Source organism: Galeopterus variegatus, unplaced genomic scaffold (genome assembly GCF_000696425.1).
Source record: "Galeopterus variegatus unplaced genomic scaffold, G_variegatus-3.0.2 Scaffold8013, whole genome shotgun sequence".
Classification (NCBI taxonomy): Eukaryota; Metazoa; Chordata; class Mammalia; order Dermoptera; family Cynocephalidae; genus Galeopterus; species Galeopterus variegatus.
The window spans coordinates 65,047-84,645 of record NW_007734124.1 but is presented as its reverse complement, the minus strand read 5'-3'; the positions used below and the strand labels follow the sequence as shown (position 1 = coordinate 84,645).

At 52.1% G+C, this 19,599-nt stretch overlaps 1 protein-coding gene across 1 annotated transcript in view; it reads left to right on the top strand.

The window, feature by feature from the left end:
* The window catches only part of RAPGEF1 (Rap guanine nucleotide exchange factor (GEF) 1), a 46,188-nt gene that overhangs the window by 10,119 nt on the left and 16,470 nt on the right, over positions 1-19,599 (top strand). Inside the window, exons 6-8 of the mRNA XM_008592545.1 lie at positions 1,419-1,621; positions 17,445-17,533; positions 18,617-18,728. Of these exons, the coding sequence (XP_008590767.1) occupies positions 1,419-1,621; positions 17,445-17,533; positions 18,617-18,728 (404 nt within the window). The remainder of the gene's footprint in view (positions 1-1,418; positions 1,622-17,444; positions 17,534-18,616; positions 18,729-19,599) is intronic.

Sequence of the window (19,599 nt, the reverse complement as noted above, 5' to 3'; positions counted from 1 at the left end):
CTGGAGTGGGTCCTTCAGTGGGTCCCACCATGTTCAGAATAAAGCTGCTGCCCTGTCTTGATGACACAGCCCCACACGACCTCACAGGTGAATGAGCCAAGCCTCCTTTTGCTGTCCCTTGTCATATGTTCTGCCTACTGGTCCCCCTCCTGGCCTTGGGACTTGACGCCTGGAGTGGGTCCTTCAGTGGGTCCCACCATGTTCAGAATAAAGCTGCTGCCCTGTCTTGACGACACAGCCCCACACGACCTCACAGGTGAATGAGCCAAGCCTCCTTTTGCTGTCCCTTGTCATATGTTCTGCCTACTGGTCCCCCTTCTGGCCTTGGGACTTGACATTGCCCATAGCCTCAGTGTGGAAGGCTCCTCTTCGGCTTCACAGCTCTTCCAGATTCTAGAATAGCACTCTCAGCACCCGTTTCCCCTGTTGTCACACTGTATGCTTGTCTATGTTCTGTCTCCCTGACGCAGAAAGTCCTCCCGGAGGACTCCTACTTGCTCCATAAGGCCCTGGTTTAGGCCCAACACTGGGTCAGTGCCTAAGACACATCACACTGTATGCTTGTCTATGTTCTGTCTCCCTGACGCAGAAAGTCCTCCCGGAGGACTCCCACTTGCTCCATAAGGCCCTGGTTTAGGCCCAACACTGGGTCAGTGCCTAAGACACATAGTAGGTACATAGTAAAAATCGGATGGATGAGGAGACCTAGGTGCAAGCTGGGAAGAACTAAGAAGGACTCAAACTGGAGCTGAGACGAAGGCTGATGAGTTCTAAGCAAAAGTTAGTTGGGAACAGAATGTGCAAAAATCCCAAAGGGTGTTCCATGGGCTGGAAGAAGACAGTGTGTCTGGAGCTGGGTCAGAGGTGCTGGGATGGGTGTGGCTGTCATGAGCCCTACGTGGGGGGGGTGACCCATAGTGTGCTGGAAACCCCGAGGGCTTTTCAGCAAGGGAGGGAAGTGCCTAATTATGATTTTTTATAAATAGCATTCATTTTTTAGAGCAGTTTTAGATTCACAGGAACTTTGGGAAGTACAGGAATTTCCCATTTACCCTTCGCCCCCCTACACGCACAGCCTCCCCCATGATCAACATCTGCCACCAGAGTGGTGCATCTGTTACAGTTGATGAACCCACATTGACATGTCATTATCACCCAAAGTCAGCAGTTCACATGAGGGCTCACCCTTAGTAGTGTATATCCTGTGGGTTTGCATGCATGTGTAATGACGTGTATCCACTGTGTGCTATCCTGTGGAGTAGTCTCACTGCCCTGAAAACCCTCCGTGCTCCACTGTTCACCCTCCTCAGTGCGCTTTGGGTGGAAGTCACCCAGCTGCTGTGAGGAGGAGGGGGTGCGGGTTCTCTTGTGCAGCAGCCCCACCTGCATCAGCTCACCCCGCACCCTCTGTCCCACAGTGCTGGCCTACATGCAGCTGCTCGAGGACTACTCAGAGCCACAGCCCTCCGTGTTCTACCAGACACCGCAGAACGAGCACATCTACCAGCAGAAAAACAAGCTCCTCATGGAGGTGTACGGCTTCAATGACTCCTTCAGCGGAGCGGACTCCTCGCAGGAGCTGGCCCCTCCACCCGCCCTCCCTCCCAAGCAGCGGCAGCTGGTAAGTGGCACCCCCAGCCTTACGTCCTTGCCATTGCCATTGGTGCCCAGGACTTCCCATCCTAACAGGCCTCTAGGAACCAAAACCATCCTCTCCGGGGGGCAGTTTAACTCTCTTCTTGTCCATGTTAGGGCCCTAGGCTTGGGTGCTGAACACATAGGTGCTTTCACTTCCTCCTGTCCCCCCCCCCCCCACTGTCTCCAGCCCAGGGGGCAGTGGGGCCTCTCTCTTCCAGAGCAGCCCCATGCAGCTGGGACAGTGTTGTGCTCAGAGTGTTTGCTTTCTCTGCTGATGGTCTCTTGCAGTTTTTCTTTCTTCTTTGGCTCCAACATAGACCTCCCAGAAAGGAGGGACTCAATCAGACCACAGGGCATCATCTATGTGTGACCATCTGGGGATTCAATGTACATAATGGGCCTGACTGTGTAGAGTGACTTGCATCCCAGCCTCAGCCAGGGAGGGCCCGATGAAAACAAGTTCCACTGAAGCAAGATGGCTTTAAACAGAGCCATTGTGTTTCAGACACGCACGCTTCCTCCTTTACAACCCCAACTCTGGTGCGGAGGTCTCCCATGTGCATGATGAAGCTCAGGCAGCACAGGAGGTGGCTGTCCCACTGAGGGCAGCCAGCAAGGCACTGGGGCTCACTGGGCATCAAGCCAGCAGGCAGGTTGGTGTGCCTGCTGTGCACCTCCAGCCTGTTTCTCTTTGCTGCCAGTTGAAGAACCCAGTGGCTCCAGTCAGGTGCTAGAATCGGAGCCTCTGGTCCAGCCACGCCCTCCAGGAAGGACACGCCCAGAAGGGGATTTCTGAGTGTTGAGCTGCGTGTGCTGTGTCCTCATGCTGGCTGGTCCAGTAGCTTTCAAACAAGAGAGGGGACCGGTGTGGCTAGCTGGGCCATCTTGTATCCATCACGGGAAGATGTGAAGGTGCTGCCCTGCCTTTTCCAGGAGGTGGCTGCCAGCTGGAGGACATATGCCCTTTGATTACTCCTTGCAGCCGCCTGGGGCTCAGCCTGGTCCCAGGAGTCCCCATGACTCTCCACAATCAGTGGGCTCCAGCTGACCAGGCAAGCTGTTTTGTTTCCTCTTGAGACCATGACCAGCCTCTTTGGAGGCAATTTTGTCTAGTAGAGGAAGGGCTGGGCTTGGAGTTGGGAGTCCTGGGTTCCAGTCCTACCACTGGTTAGTGATGTCACAGTGCTGTATTCAGGGTTTCAGTGCTTCACCTGTCCTGCCCACTCCAACAACACTGAACACGAATCTAAATTGCTCCAAATGGGGCCAGCCCTGTGGCTCACTCTGGAGAGTGCGGTGCTGATAACACCAAGGCCACGGGTTCGGATCCCATATAGGGATGGCCGGTTGGCTCACTGGCTGAGCGTGGTGCTGACAACACCAAGTCAAGGGTTAAGATCCCCTTACCGGTCATCTTTTTAAAAAATAAATAAATAAATAAAATAAATAAATTGCTCCAAAGATGTTTCGAAAAGGGAATTTCACCATGGAAACATAAATATTTGGCCTAGGGACCTTTATCTTAAGATATTTGATTAAGGGGGCCGGCCCGTGGCTCGCTCGGGAGAGTGCGGTGCTGATAACACCAAGGCCATGGGTTCGGATCCCATATAGGGATGGCCGGTTCGCTCATTGGCTGAGCGTGATGCTGACAACACCAAGTCAAGGGTTAAGATCCCCTTACCGGTCATCTTTTTAAAAAAAAAAAAAAAAAAGATATTTGATTAAAACCATTGTGGAGCCAGGCTTCATTTGAGAGATTGAAATATTCTCAGTCCCTCCTGCTGGTGTCTTCTGTTGCCTGTTGGCTGTCCTTGGGCATCTTCTCCATACTGTGCAGTCCACAGGCCTCTGAATATTTGGAGATAGATCCGTAATGAGCATGTGGAATCAGAACCTGCTCCAAGGGAGCACTCTGGCCCCTCACACCAAGCTGGCAGGCCAGTAGTAAGGGGCCTGTTAGGAAGGGCCTTCTTGAACACCTTCCCAGGTAAGCACTGCAGCTTTCCTGTGGTTCCTCATGACCCTCGCCAGAGCTCCTGTCATCCCCACTGTAAGTAAACTGAGGCAGAAAGAGGCAGAGAGACTTGTTCCAAACCCACAGGGAGAAGTAGATCTGAGAACAGAGCCCAGGTGTACCATGAGACAGGCTATTCTGTCTGCCGGCCACACCCTCCTTGCTTGCAGATGTGGGAGGCATTACCCATATTTACAGACAAAAATGGAAATAATAGTTACTCATGCCTGTTGGCCCACGTACAGTGTAGTAGGCATGATTGCAGGTGCTGTATACACATCAGTTTATTTAATCCTCCTGACAGACCCACACGGGGCACCAGCGTTATCCCCATTTTGCAGATGAGAAGACTGAGGCACAGAGATCTTTAAGTAACGTCCATAGCCAGACAGGTGATAAACAGCAGGGTCCAGATTCAAACCCAGGCAGCACGAACCCAGTCTGAGCTCTGATGCAGTGTGATAAGCCACATGGGTGTACTCACACAGAGGAGCAGCTCAGGGCCCAAGTCACCCAGCTCCATGAGGCCTGCCCACATGGCCTCCTTCTGTCTGGCCTGCCTCCAGTGGGCACCGTTGGTATGAAAGTCAACTTAAATCTCATAAGGAAGTAAAGGAGGGTACCCTCTCTTTCCAGTAGGCTTGGGTAGGTATTTTTGATCCCTCTCCAGAATGTCCCTGAGCCGAGTTAGGCAGCAGCCTCCTTAACCTTTCCCTGCACATGCCTGATTGTTCTCTGCCTTTTCTCCCTCCTTCCCCGCTTCTCTCTTGTCCCTTCTGTCCAGCAGGCCTCCTATGCTGCTTCTTCCTTCTCCTCTGTCTCCTACTGTGTCCAGCAAACTAAAGTGGCCTTCACCCCCGAGGACGGCAGTGCCACTCAGGGCATCAGTGTGTCCGTCTCTAACTCCTTTCTCAGCCGGCACGGCAGCTTGCCTGTGCCCTCGGTGAGTTGCCCCCTGCCGTTCATTGCGTGGAAATGCGTGAACAGGACAATTCCTTGGTAGCCTGTGCCTCCCAGACATGTGTGCTGCCCATTGCCAACTGCCCTCCCACAGATCCCTGAACATGGACAGGAAAGGGCATGAGTGGCTAGTTCTCCAGGGTATCAAGGGCTGCATGGATTGTCAGGGGTCTGCAGGGGAGGTGGGAATGGCCACATCTGGAGCATTACCACTCTGGCGCAAACTGGAAGAGCCATCTGTCCCTGTTACTCTGGTCTCCCACTGAGCCCTGGATCAGCACTCCAAGTTTTCTGTGTTTCAAAAGGAGTATCCCTGACCTAGGGAGCAAGGCTGAGGGGTGCAGCCTTACCAAGTGTGTGACTTGGGGTTTGAGTGCTGTATCAGTGAGTTTTTGCTGCATAACAAACCACCCCGAGACTTAGTGGCTGAAAACAACAGTCACCATTTATCATTGCTTAGGACACAGGTGGGTAGGGTGGTTGTGCTGACCTGGCCCAGGCATGGCTGGTTTGGGCTGGACTTGCTGACATCTCTGGGACCTTTGGCTGTGATCCACATGGTCTGTCATCTCCCTCAGGCTAGCCTGGGCTTATTCACATGGCAGCTGGCTGGGTTCCAAAGAAGCAAGTCGAAGCAGGCAAGGCTCTTCAAGGCCTGAGCTCAGAACTGGCACTATTCTCCCTCAGGCTAGCCTGGGCTTATTCACATGGCAGCTGGCTGGGTTCCAAAGAAGCAAGTAGAAGCAGGCAAGGCTCTTCAAGGCCTGAGCTCAGAACTGGCACTATGTCACTTCCATTGCAGTCAGTTAAGTCGAGGCCAGCCCTGATTCTGGGAATAGGAAAGTAGACTCTGCTTCCTAAAGGGAGTTGCTACTAAACCACACTGCACAGGGCGCAGATCCAGGAAGGGGAGCACTTGCAGCCACTTTTGTAAACAGTGTACTACTGAAGCTTAGGGGCTGCTGACACTCAAGGGCGCAGTCTCTCGCTGGAATCTACATCTCCCCAAGAACCTAAACAGCCACCACTCCCTTTAATTTGTTCAAATGAAACTCTGAGCAGCAGGGGAAAGCTCTCTGGAATAGGGCCAAGTTCAGATCCCACTTGAAATCAGTTTGGCTATGGGTGATTCACTTCTCCCCGGGCCTCGGTGTCATTCCTTTGGGATTGTACAAGGATACTTCCAAAAAGTGCATGGAAAGATTTGTATTACTTTTTAGTTTTATTTTTCCACAAACTTTTTGAAGAACACTTGTACTTTTACTTGCCTCATATTTTGTGATTGTGAGGATTAAAAAAAATCATATGAGGCGGCCGGGCACGTGGTAAGCTTAGAAAGTGTGTTGTTACTGTTCTTGCTCTCACTACCTTAGTGATGAGAGTTCTGAATTCTAGTCTTGTTCTGCTTCTAGTTCTCCACACAAGAGTTGGGCAAGCAACTTATCCTATTTGGCTTTCCTTTTCCCTCTATAAATGGTGAGTTAGAACTGGGTGACTTTTAAAGACTTATCCAAGCTCAGGTTCCCACTTTGGTTTTGTCTGCTTTCCATCCGTGCTCAGGGTTGGCAGATCATGCCCAGGGCCATCCAGGGTCCAGGACCGTTGCAAAGACCTTGGAATGCATTTTTCCCTTGGGTTCTACAGCCTAACTTCTCGGAGCCTTCAGCCACCCCGCACATGCTGGGAAGGCTGAACACTCTCCCCTGCCCAGCCACATAAGCACCCTCAGTTTCCTCGGGAGGTGCATCTAGCAGGCTCCTTTCACAAATCTTGCAGGACTTGGCTTTTAGACAATCCTAGCTCTCGACTGTTTTTCCCTCTCTGTAAACAGAAAGTAAGTGTGAGTTATCCTAAGAGTTTCTATAATGTCTCTTTTGAGCAGTTAGGGGTTAGAGGACTGCAAATGAGCTGGATTGTTGGCTACAGAATGAAAGAAAATTGGAGGGTGTTTTAATTAAGTTCGGGTGTGCATATGCCACAGTCTTCATCTCTGGGACATAAGGGAGCGTTAAGACATCTTGTATCTGTAATACTACATTCTTGGCACCAATTCTGCAAATGAGCAGATAAGGGGCTTTATTTCATTGAAAGGAAAGTGCTTTGAGAACCATTAGTATGGCCTAAATGTTTGGAATATTTGGCATGTGATATGCTGAAACCCTAGCAAAGTGTAATGCCGACATATTCTTTATATATCCTCTGGTTAGGTTCTAAGACAAGCCCCAGACACAGGGCTTTGGATTACTGTCATAGCACCCCTATATTCCCAAACATCTTCATCCTGTTGTTCCTGGGCCTGTGTCATCCATCCAGGATGGAATTCTGAAGAGTTGCCACTTGGGAATACCACAGTTGTCAAATCTGAAGATGCCTCCCATGGCTCTTGAAGTGGGTGACACAGAAGCAGTGACCCAGGGACAAGTTTCATTCAGTGAGCACAGGACATCTGCTATCGTGGGTCAGGTTGCAAGAGGGAGCCAGAGTGAGGAAGGCACTCATCCCCAGGAGGGACCTGCAGTTCAGATGGCAGGAGAAGGCCAGCATAAGAGACTGACGTTGAGGCAGCGTGCACATGGTGGCCTCATGGGTTAGAGCAAGCATGAGGTCAGGCAGCGCCTGGGGGCATGGGGGATCTTGAGCTGACTTGAAGGATAGTTAGGATTTCAGGGAGATAAAGAGCAGGGGAAGCAAGTCACAGAATTCCAAGCAGAGGGACTTGCCCAAGGGATGCAGGCCAGAAAGCCCAGCATCCATTCTGGAAGGTCTTCTCGGATGTAAGTGCTCAGGGATTGAGGTCATGCTACAGCATCTGAAGGGTGATGGCAGTAGCCAGTGCCAGTGCCCCCACATCTCCTCAGGACCCCACTCCAGGAAAAGCCAGTCGCCCCCACACCTGCACACTCTACCTCTACTACACTCTGCTGTTGCCTGGCTTCTCCCTGGATCCCGCAACCATGAGATGGACCCAACTTATTCTTACTTGTGTTCCTGGGCAATGCCCTCACCCTCTTCACAGTCTCCAGCCTGGTCTGCTGGGCTCTCGTTGGATGGAAGTGTTAGCTCCCAATCTGCAGACTTCCTTTCCTTCCTGACCTGTGCTGTAATCCTAGGAGACTTGAACATCTGCACGGACAGGCATCTAAACCCTGTTCCAAAGTCTCAGAGGCGTTAGACCAGCTTGATGAAAGAAAGGTGCTGAGGCGGATGAGCAGGTGACTGTGAGGCAGGACGGGGTAGGGAGAGGCTGGCACTGTGGCTCCTGGCGCCATCAGGCCGGCGGCGGGCCTGCCATGGAAGGGCAGCGGTAAGTGTTGGCCTAGTTGCCTCCCATCCCTCCAGGCAGCAGCAGCGCCGTCCAAGCTTCCTGGCATGGTGCTGGGGCCGCCGCCTTTCCCCTGCTGCATCCTTTCCCCTCCATACCTGATCCCACAGCCAGCTCCTCTGCAGTCACCTCTCCAGCTCACATGTTCTCTGGTTCTGAATTCTGGTGGGGTAAATCCTGAAATTTTTGGATTTGGTTCATATTCTTTTTGCCCTTGACCAAGATATTATAGAGAATCTCAGTAACCATTAGGGTTGCCAGTGCCCCTCAGGTATTGCGATGTTGGTATTTAAAAAAATCATCTTCCCCATCCCCCAATCTATTTTCTTGTGCATCCTTTCTTTGCTAACTGAAGTAATAGATATTTACTACCACCTAAAGATCTATTTGGTTGCTAGAGATCTGTTGAAATTTTCTTTACCATCTTGGCTTCCAGAATGATTCTGGATAAGTAAAACTGCTAGCAGACCCAGGTTTAAGAAGTTATGTTGAAATGCCTGTAATAATTGTCATTAGTTTTTTAAAAATCTTCAGGGAAAGAAAGTCAAGTGTGTATTATCATAAGGACTTCAGTTTTTTAAAAAGGGTAAATAGAGCAGCTGACATCCCATTCTGGCAAAATGGTCATTTTCTGAGATGTTGGACCCTGGTCTTTGTGCATCACACATATGCTCTTAAGAGAAGGCCTGAGCTTCGTGCAGACACTTGGTGTCTGTGCCGTGGCCGTCCCCTCACTGTGAAACCGCCAGAGCCCACCTTCTGGAAACACATGGCCGGGTCCTTGAGCTTCACCAGCGCATCTCTCTCTCTTGCTCTCCCACCCCCTCTCAGCCTGCTGGCCGTGAACCATTCCTGAGAGCTAACCCAACAGCACTCACGGAGTCCATGGGCATACTGTTTGTCTCGTCCAAAGGCCAAGCAGGAAAGGGGAAAGATGAAGGAGAAGGAGAGAAAACGAGGGGAGCGAGTGAGGCAGGAGGAGAAAGGCCCATAGCGCGGGAAGTGGATGACAGTCCCATGGGGCCCTCGGGCTGCTTGGCCAGCAAGGCGCCCAGCCACCTGTTGGAAGAAATAAGCTCCTGCCATCCTTGCCTGTGTCCCTTCTTCCTCCCTGATGTCCTCTCATCTTTATCAGCCTCCCGTCCTGGTTAGAGCTCAGTCACAATGAGATGGAGAACCGGGAGGAGAATGCTCAGAGCTGCCTCCCTCCAGGGCCGTGGCTTCCTCAGAGCGGTCCCCTTGCACTGTCAGCCTCAGCATGTTCCTCTTTTGGGGGAAACGAGGACTGTGCTGCTGTCCCCAGGTTGAAAAGCCTCCATAGGGCTTCTCCATCCCCCTGGTGCCTGTTCCTCCTAGAACTCCTAGTTCATGTGCTACATGGATGCTTTGGATAATTTCAAGTGCTGACTCCTTGACTTTCCCCCATTCTTGGGGGCCTCCATGTCATCGTCTGTCCAGTGGGGATGTGAGATGGTTGTAAGGAGCAGAGGGAAACCACTGCAACGTGGCATGTGACACACAGCCAGCACTGAATGAAAAGGGAGGCTTCATCACCAGATCTGTCATCACACACAGGCTGTTTCTTCCTTTTGCTGCACTCAGCTTCCTGTTCTCAAGGTTGCAAGTCCTCTGAGGTTAGGGACTGGACTTTTACAGACTTGCAGCCTTGGTGTGCAGCTTGGTGCCCAGTTAGCAAGTGACAGGTGCTCTGTGGCACTGAGTTGGCTGGGAGCATCTTGATTCACCCAGAGGCAGCGTGGGGTGTCCAGGGCGGCCTCTAGCTCTCCCCGTGGCCACACCATTATGTCCATCTTCCCTGCATCCCAGAAGCTGCCTGATGCTGGCTTGTTACGGGACAGCTGCAGTGGTCCCAGGCTGTGGCCGAGAACCTGTTTTCTTCCTCATTTTCCTTCTCTGCTGACCCAAGAGACTCTGGCTGCTGATGTATGGCCCAAGGGTTTCATAGGGAGTTCCTGTCTGCTGTTGGCTACTGCAGCATGTTCACACTGTGCTCTTCTGCCCCTTCTGGAAGATCCAGGGTGCCATGGGCCATGCTGCCTCAGAAGTGTGGAGTCCAGACTAGCTCCCACACTGGACCTTGGCATGGCCCGTGGAAGGAGGCACACACACACCAGCCCCCCTGCCAGGTTTCTACAACGTTCAGGGGAGAGTAGAGAGCCATGTTTGTGAAAGCCCAGCTCTGAAGGAGATGGTGACCACCTGAGCCCAGGAGTGAGCCTGTCCTGACCTGTCGCAAACAGGAGAAGTGTGCTGGGAGTCAGGGCTGCTCAGAGCCCCACAGCAGGACTGAGCTCAGAGCTCCTTGCCTCAGGGCTCTGAGTCAGCTGCTTCCACCCCTTGTTTTAGACTGCCTGACTGTTGTTCATGGCCTGGCACTGTGGCTGATCCATTCTCTCAGGAACATGATGTGACTCCATCCACAGCAGTCCAACTGGTCAGGTACCAAAAGGACCGCCATTCCTCGTGAAGGTCAGGTGGTGCCATGTACCCTCTGGGCACTGTTCCACACGCAGTGACTGTCGCCTTCACTTTCCTGTCAAGCTGCTGTCTGCTTGTCAGGAGCCTTCCCTACTGCTCAGTGATGGAATGTGGTACCCCCCAAGGTTAGAATCCAGGTCCCTGATAGGAAAGACACAGGGTTCGATTGACATTTATGAACTGCTTGGCTGCCAGAAAGATAACGGAGACCTGGTGAGACTGGGTCAGAGGAAAAGAGAGACATGTGTTTGTCCTGTGTGTTCTGACACATTGCAAAGTGTGGCTGCAGGCTCTACATCGAGTTCTAAGAATAGGTGTGAATGAGAGCCCCCGTCATGCTGTTGAAATGCAAACTGAGTAAAAATAGTTCAGTTAGATTTCTAGAACTGAGTTTGAGTCATTTTTTAATCTGTACTAACTCTTTCTATAAAGAGCAAATGGACAGAGCATCCTAAAATGTATTGGAGTTTTTGCAAGAGGGCAATTAGCCATGAAGCCACTGGCCAGATGTAGTGTTTTCAAGGAAGATGTTATGATTCAGGTGACAAGGTGAGAAGGAACTTAATAAACTTTTACATTCACCTATCTTACTACCTAAAATTCCCTCACGCAAAACATTTTTATTCTTTTACATTCTTTGTTCGTAGAATTTTCTTTTTTTTTTTTTTTTTAAGATGACTGGTAAGGGGATCTTAACCCTTGACTTGGTGTTATCAGCACCACACTCTCCCAAGTGAGCCACAGGCTGGCCCTTAAATGGTTTTTAAAAATAAACTTCATGAAAAAGTCTGTTCCAAAAGGGAGAAGATACTTTCTGGACCCGACCTGATGCTAATGTTGTCTTTCTTTAATCAAACTAATGCTGTCTCATCATCCACCCATTAGGACCCATAAAGGTGCCTCTCCTTCCCAGGAGCAAAGACAGAATAGCCTGTGACAGATCTCAAGTTCAGGTGCTTGTGGCATCAGCCTCAGAATCTACCACTGGGCTTTGGACATTATGTAAAATGTAGTTATTGTTATAAATTAACACAAGGGCATCAAAGAAGGGAGTTGCCTCTGGGCCTAAAGTAGACCCAAAGGATGGCTTTTGTAAACTAATAGTTCATTAGGACCAGGAAAGAGAGGCAAGACAGAGCCAGAAGGCTTCCCTCTAGTTTGCCAAATGGAGTAATAAGAACTCAAGGGTTCTTCCTGGTGTACTAGGAGAGATCATATCCCAGGTCAATAAGGACCCAATCAGACAAGAGCCTCCCCAGGCAATTGTGTAGGGTATTGTAGTGTCTAGAAGCTTGACTTCCTTCCAGAATAAATAAGAGGCCCCACACGGGGAGGCTGGCAGTCCCTGACTGAAGGACATGTGCTCTGAGCCCAGGGCCAGTGCTGAGCTTCGGTTCCTGGTGATTCTCCTCAGGGGAAGGAAGCCCAGACCACACTAGAAGAACAGCTCCCCTTGAGGGTGTTTGCTCACAAGTAAGGTATAAGAATTTAAGCCTGAAAACCAGCTGTCCAGTAGCTTATATGCTTTGCTAAGTAGCATCCAAAAACACCAAAGTCATAAACCTTGCTTGAGCCAAGATTGTGCAGTAATGACCCATCTCTGGCAACTTCTCTTCCCAAACACTTTACCACAGCAGCTAGTCCATTCCTGTACATGGTCACATTGCCCTGTGATTGGTGGAGCTGAAAGTTCTCTGAGGCTTGGAGCTCAAGTCCCAGTGAAGCAGCCGTTCAGATTGAGGTCTCTTGGCCTGTGGCTCTGGCCCTCAGCTGCTGATGCACAGACTGCCTTCTCTGGCACCCTGCACTTTCTGATCATCAGGGAATTACATGGACTGGCTCTTATATTGAGGACCCAGGGTTTTTCTTTTTTTCTTTCTTGGCAGCTGACTGGTACAGGGAACCGAATCCTTGACCTTGGTGTTGTAACACTGTGCTCTAACCAACTGAGCTAACCAGCCATCCCCCCGAGATTTTTTTATTTAAAGGTCTTCTTCCTGCTTTCTTGCCAAGGCAACACAGGGTCCATGCCTAGCCAATATTCATGCCAGGACTATAATGGGAAAAAAGTGTCACTGAAAACTGGTACCTGGGCAGCTTCAGGTAGCTTTGCCTTTTAACAAATTGGCCACGAGCTAACATATAAGGTCATCAATCTCCATGATCTTTTAGATTCCTAAGACTCAGTGGTTCTTTCAGGCATGTCTTTCCAAGACAGCTAGCTGCCGCTTGCATCTTTTCACTGCCTGTCCCTGCACCGCTCTCTGCACCCCTGGCTGTATGTGAAGCCTCAGCTCACTGCATTTTGCATGCCTGGCATTTTGCATGCCTGGCATTATGCTCAGCTAAGGGGATCTCTGAGCAGTTAGTGGGGCTGCATCCTGCAGAGCTGTGGAATTCATGGTTAGGTCCTGTCACGTGCCCACAATACTCCTCAGTGTTTCAGAAAACATGAACTGACTATGACATAGGCTATCCCCATGCCACCTCTTACCAGCTGTGTATGGCCACCCTACCAGCCTCACCTTTTTCGTTATAATAAGGATCATAAAAGCACTTCATGTTGATTAAATGAGGTGATCTATGCAAAACTCTTAGCTCCTCATCCGCAGGAAGCAGTCCTTGCTGGCATTTTGATGATTGTGTGACCAGGGCTAAGCTTGGAGGCCAGGCGCCCCCTCTCCTAATTGCTCGCTTGCTCTGGAACCACCAGATCTTCTGCAGAAGTTTGCAGGTTTCAGTCAGACAGCCCTTTGTGTTCTAAAATCCACAGCCCAAACAGTCTTACTCTGGCTATAAATAAAAATTCCTGCTGCATAGAGCAACAGCTCTTCAGAAGCAAAGCCAGGCACCAGCCAGATCCTAAAATAAACCCTAGGCTGTGGTGAGGTGGCGTTGCTGTGGAACGGCCAGCCTGCCTTTTTCCCTGCCTGTTTGGGTAAGTGTGATCTTAAAGGGCCTGGAAATATTTCTCTGGGGAGTCCATTGAGACTGGGACTTGTTGAAAGTGGGGTAGTCCTGCGCCCTGACATAGCTTCCTGTGTCTGCAGCACCACAGAGGGGCACAGAATGGTCTTCACAGTGACTAGAGAGCATCCCGTGCATCCCCCTCCCCCTCTAAGGTGCTTCTCAAGCTTGGCTGTCAGCCCAGCATGACCACATAGCTTGAATACCAGAGCGGGGCTGCCTTGGAAGGGGAGGGGGTGGGGCAGGGCACACCTTTGTCCAAGAGATACCGGCCCTCCTTCATGTCTCCTTGGTGGTTGCCGCTCTCCTGGGCAGTCCATGCCTCTGGTGGCATCCCTGAGCCTCCCTCCCCAGTCTCGCCACCAGTGGACCTGAACCCAGGCAGTGGGCGGAGCTTGTCTCTTGCCCTTCCACATTCAAGGCTGAGACACTGCTATGAGTCAGGCAATATCCTAGGCACTTTAATAACAGCAGAATCAATTCTTGGGTATGCATTCATTCAGCTGATATGTATTGGGCCCCTGTTCAATGCCTCTGCTTAGTTATTTAGAGCAGTTCCTGGACTGGTGTTTGGAGGACGGGAGAGGACAGCCAGCATTGACTGAGAGCACTGTGCTGAGCACGTGTGTGGCTCTGTCTCCCTGAACATCCACAGAAACCCTGTGGCAGAAGCACCATTGCTTTCATCCCGTGTTAATGTTAAAGAGATGAGGCTCAAGAACTTAAGTCACTTCCCCGAGGTCACACAGGCAGAAAGAGATGACACAGGACCCAAGCCCACGTCTAGATGGCTTGAGAATGTGCCCTTAGCAATGACCCCGTATCACCTCCCAGACGAGGCCCCACACACTGCATAGCAGTCTGCCCCCTAAGCTCGTCAAATCAAAACCTGCTGAATGCGCCATATGATCAGTTAGGAAGATGCTTCTCAAACCTGATAAGATATTGCGATTACACAAAAGCCAATTGCGTGTGTATATAAGTCAGGTGCTCAGTTACTGCAGGGCATGCTTAAGTGCTAATGAGTTTATGTGGGGGCAGGGGTGTGGGGATCGATGAGGAAAGTGTCAAGACTCCAGACAGAGTTGGCACTCAATGTGAATCTTAAACTAGGTAGCAACACGTGAGTGGATTTGTGGGTGAGGTGAGAGATGTCTGTTAGCAAATCTCACAGCACCTGGGTGTTGGGAATGAGCATCTGACAGATCTAAGAATCTGCACTCCTGCAGGAGACTGAAACCACTTCCTCCAACAGTCATGTGGGGGCTCCCTCGGAGCAGCTCCCAGCTCCATGCCATGCCACCCTTCAGCCAGTGCATTCTATTCTGTCTTCTCTGTGGGCCTCCCCAGCCGGTGAGAGAGCCCCACTATGGGGTAAGCCCCCTCCAGAGATGACATAGAGAACCCAGAAAGCCAAATCCTCCACCCCATTGCCATCCCAGGAAGACCCAGCTTGAGTTCCCAGGCTGCAGCGCATCTTTAATGGTCACAGGAAGGTTAAAGTGAAGTGTGGCACGTGCTGTGAGGGTCGGGGGAGCCTGGGGTGCCAAACAGGGCTCTGCTCCCCAGCTTCTCTAGAAAGGAGATGAAGAGAGATTCACTTGGAGCAGGTCTAAGAGTGCTCAGCATTGTTTGGGCAGGACATGCCGGACACGTCCACTAATTCATTTGATGGTGGTCGGGGGCTGGCCTTGAGTATGTGAATTAGATGGGGAATAGGAAAAAGTTACCCGTGCCTCGGGCAGGTGTCGTGGATCTGGTGTGAACCAGCAGCCACAGGAGCTCATGGGAGCAAGAGGGTTTTGGTCTCACTGAGGAAGGAGGAGCTTTAAACTCTGATCAGTGCAACCAAGAAGGGGCCAGGCCTGTCCACCCTGGAGAGGGAGGGAGGGACTGCCTCATCCCTGAATGGGAGCAAGAGGGTTTTGGTCTCACTGAGGAAGGAGGAGCTTTAAACTCTGATCAGTGCAATCAAGAAGGGGCCAGGCCTGTCCACCCTGGAGAGGGAGGGAGGGACTGCCTCATCCCTGACTCCATAGTCATTTCCCACCACACTGGGGTCCCCCACAGTCCCCACTACGGTGGGGCTGCTTTTCCAGGACTGTTCAAATGTCCCTTGACACCTCCAGAGAAGATCTAGCAGGAAACTTAGCTTCCCTCTGACACAGAGGCCAGCTTTGTTCTCTGACCCTGCAGAAGGCTTCCCAGGGAGAAGAGTGCACGCTATCACTGTCCTCTTCTTCTCATGGAAGGAGCATCCTGGTCGGGGCCAGCCCTGCTGGCTGCCCTCTCTGAGCTGTGAGAGCTGGCTAGAGGGCCTGTCCCATGTATCTTTCCTCTCATCCTGTCTCTCCCAGAGTGAAAACGCCAGCGAGGACGCTGGTGAGGGTGAATACGTCAATCTGTACTCCTCTGGCCAGAGCAGTGAGGAGCTGGCTCCCTCTCGAGGAGTAAGTAACCTCGGGCGGCCTCGTGCATGTGGCCAGGCCTGGCAGGTGTGGCCCTGCTGCCCCGGGGCTGCTTCCCTGCACCCGCTTCTGTGTGGCTGAGCCCCTCCCGGTCACAAGCAAACTGGGCCCCCGCAGGCTCTGTGGAGGAGGATGTGGCTTGCAGGTGGAGGTCTGCCCTTGACTCCTGCTTCAGTGCGTGTGGCACTCCTCAAAGCCTGACCGATGGACGGGTCTTCTAGAAATCTCCAGGAGCAGACCGGTGTAGGCCCTGGGCCCGTGTCGGGTGCTGTCTGTGGGATTCTCTCCATCACATCTTCCACTATGGAGCTCCACCTTCCGTCCCATGGCTCTTCTTCCTCCCCAGCATGCTCCATCACTCCCGGGTTTGTCTGGCAGGTAGCTCCTGCCAATTGGATGCGCACCTCCCTCCTGAGAGTGCAGAGTTACCTGACATCATCACCCTCCCAGCTTGTGACAGTTGAGTCCAGCAGTTCTGTTGAGCAATCAGCATCCCTGGTTTTGTTTCAGCAAAACAGGAGCAAGTTCAAAAGCTTCAAAAGTAACTCTTCCCACTAGCCCAAGTGGGACAGATTCCTTGAGGGGAGGTCCGTGAGGACTCAAGTCCTCTCCAGTGATCAAACCAAAGGGCAGAGCGCAGCCATTCAGAGCATGGTCCACCAGTGGGATCCTCACAGGTATTTAGAGGCCCACATAAGGCACCTCCCGCTTCAGGTGTTAGCAGGTCACAGAGCACTGAGGAGGTTTTACTGCCGTGGGATCTGGCCCTGCCTGTGGGAGTTCAGCTGGCCCCTGCCTTCCCTGTCCCCCCGGTGGCCTGTGTCCCAGCGTCATCACCTCAGCCCCCATGTGGAGCAGTCCACACCTGCTGACTCTCCATGGCTCTCCCTCTACCAGTGGCCACTTGCAGTACTGGCTTTTTCTTCGCCTTGAAGCACTCCCGTTGTGATGTTCTGTATTCTTGTTGTTCTAGTTCTCCATTGTGGCCCCAGTGACAGACCAGGGATGTTGGGGCCACATTGTCGCTGAGTAAGGTGGGCCCAGAGACCCAGGAGGAGGGGAGGGGGTTACAGTCACATGCCTGAGCAGTGGGGCCCTTTGGGACCGTAACTGGCTGGGCCAAACAGCCTGAAAGCTTTCTTTAACTAGGAAGTCAGCAAGGTTTTGCTGCACGACAGCAGGGCCCCGTGGTTCAGGACACAGGCTTTGGAGGTAGACAGCCCTGGGTTTGAATCCAGGCTTTTCCACTTACAAGCCATGTGGTCCTGGGCAGGGCCGTGGACTTCTGTCCTTCATTTCTGTGTGTGAAGTGGGATGTTGGTGTTAGCTCATGAGTAGGTTCAGATGAGGAAAGGTGCCTGGCTGACCTTTCAACCTCTCCAAAGGCAAGATGCTAGTCTCAGGAGGGCTTGTGTTTCCTGTAATTAACTGCATTCATCATTAACTTCTTCACGTCCAAATTGCTCCATAGGAACTTGCACTCCAAAGCCACTTGCAGGCAGGAATGCTGGGAAGACAGATCCCCCTGGCATGGGCCACCAGTCTAAAACCCAGCACTCACTTCTCTTTTCAGGAATCACCAGCTGGGAAAGACGGGCCTGCCAGAGATCCCTCGGCAGTTGGCAGTGCACCTGGAAAGGACAGCAGAGATGGTGGTGAGAGGTAGGAAATGAGCAGAGAGGAGCCAGGTCTCCCAAGAGCAGTGCGTACTCCCAGCGAGGCCTCCCTGAGCGGCCCACAGCAGCCAGCTCACCAGGCCTGCAGGCGTTGCATGTGGGAGTCTTTATGCCTACTCCTCTGATTCTCAAAATAGTACATGTTCAAGGTAGGAACTGTGAGAAGTACAGAAAACTGCAAGGAAGCAGGGAAAATCGCTAATAACTCCACCTTTCAAAGGCCTGAACGTAAGAGTCTGCCATTACCCTTCTGTGCATCCCTGTCACTGCTCTACGATGACCACTGTTCTGAAGTCTGATTCCCACTAGACTGAGCACCCTGAGAACAAGGGACCGTGTCTGCTTGGTTTATGGTTTTTCTTCATGCCAAGCAAAGGCCTGATGGGGAGACAGTCCCCCGGAAAAGCCTTGGGGAATGGCATCTGGAGCAGTGCTGGCTTTTCCTCCCACCCTGCCTGCCCTTTGCTCCTCCTCTCCTTAAACACTGACAGTCTGGGCCGGCCCGGTGCTACAGTGCGCCACTTGGGAGCGCGGTGGCGCTCCCGCCGAGGGTTCGGATCCCACATACAGACCGGCCGCTCACTGGCTGAGTGAGGTGCGGGCGCAACACCGAGGGTTGCGATCCCGTTGCCGGTCCCGGTCCGGTACGGGCACGACACTGAGGGTTGCGATCCGTTGCCGGTCACGAAAAAAAAAGACAAAAAGGAAAAAAAAAACACTGACAGTCTACACCGTGGGCTTTGACAGAGTGGCTGAAACCATTGTATGTTAATAATCCAATGGAACCTTTTTAATCTCCCAGCGTGATCCCTCCCACATACAGGTGGGGCATCCACAGAGAGTAGGAAACGTCCTAAGGCTGCACAGCTGGTCAGTAGCAGACCTAGGAATCCAGTCCACGCCCTGGCATCTATCCATTCCTTGGCTTCACGTGTGGCTGCAACTCAGGGCAGGCTTGTTCAGGGCCACAGTTCTGACCCAGGCATAGGCAAGCGTTGCCTCAGCCCCGGGTGTCAGGGAGTCCAGGGGCCTCTCTGATGCTTCCAGCACAAACCACTCCTCCCTCCAGGGCTCCAAAGTCACCAGATGCTCTGGAGTCGGCCCAGCTGGAAGACGAAGTGGATGAGCTGTCCCTCATCGACCACAATGAAATTATGGCCAGGCTGACGCTCAAGCAAGAGGTGAGGACTTCACAGGCCTGGATTTTGCAGCATGGCACACAAAGCGAGAGTGCGGGGGTGTGAGGAGAATGTGACCTGAGGTGTCTCAAGCAGGAAGACCAAGCTGGACAGGGAGACCAAGTCTCCATACTCCTGGTGGTTCTCTGGGCTGTGGCCCCTGGAGGGGGTGGGTTCCAGGAGGAAGTGTCCTGTCCCCTTCTCCTGATGCTGCCGCAGAGTGAACTTGAGCATCTTGTGAGCATGAAACCTTCGTAAGTGGTAAGCCCCACCAGTGTAGATACAGGCCCGGACACCGTGGCTACCTCCATCCTGGGCCTTGTCTGCAGAGCCTCAGCGAAAACAACACCCAAACCTGTCACGATAAACGGAGAAGCCAAGCTGAAACAGCCTTGCCTCTCTACTGTACAGTTCTAGAACCACAAAGTAACAACTTAACAAAATAGCCTTGGCCCCTCCTGAGGAGGTGGCCATGTTTCTGGGCTCTAATTTGATGGCAGTGACGCGCACACACACATGGGTGAGAAGGCACATAGTACCCTTTGGACACTGCTGGGCCAGGCTGAGCTGGCTCCAGCCATAGCAGGGAGCAGCCCAGGAAGGCATTGGCAGGGCTGGTGGGGGTGCTTCGACAGAGAGAAGTAATGTTTTGTGACCCTTGCCATAAATCTCCTCCAAAAACTCATGTCATGGGCACAGCTGCAGCCATTCACAAAGGTAAATCCAAAACACTGTCAGATTCTGGAGTCGGGGAGTAAAAACACCAAAGCCCTTTTACAAAGGCAGGTGAGTCTCGGAGTGTGTGCTGCGGCGGTGGGGGGACCCCAGGGGTGTTGGTTGTGTCTCCTTCTGAGTTATAGGGAGGAGGTTGGAG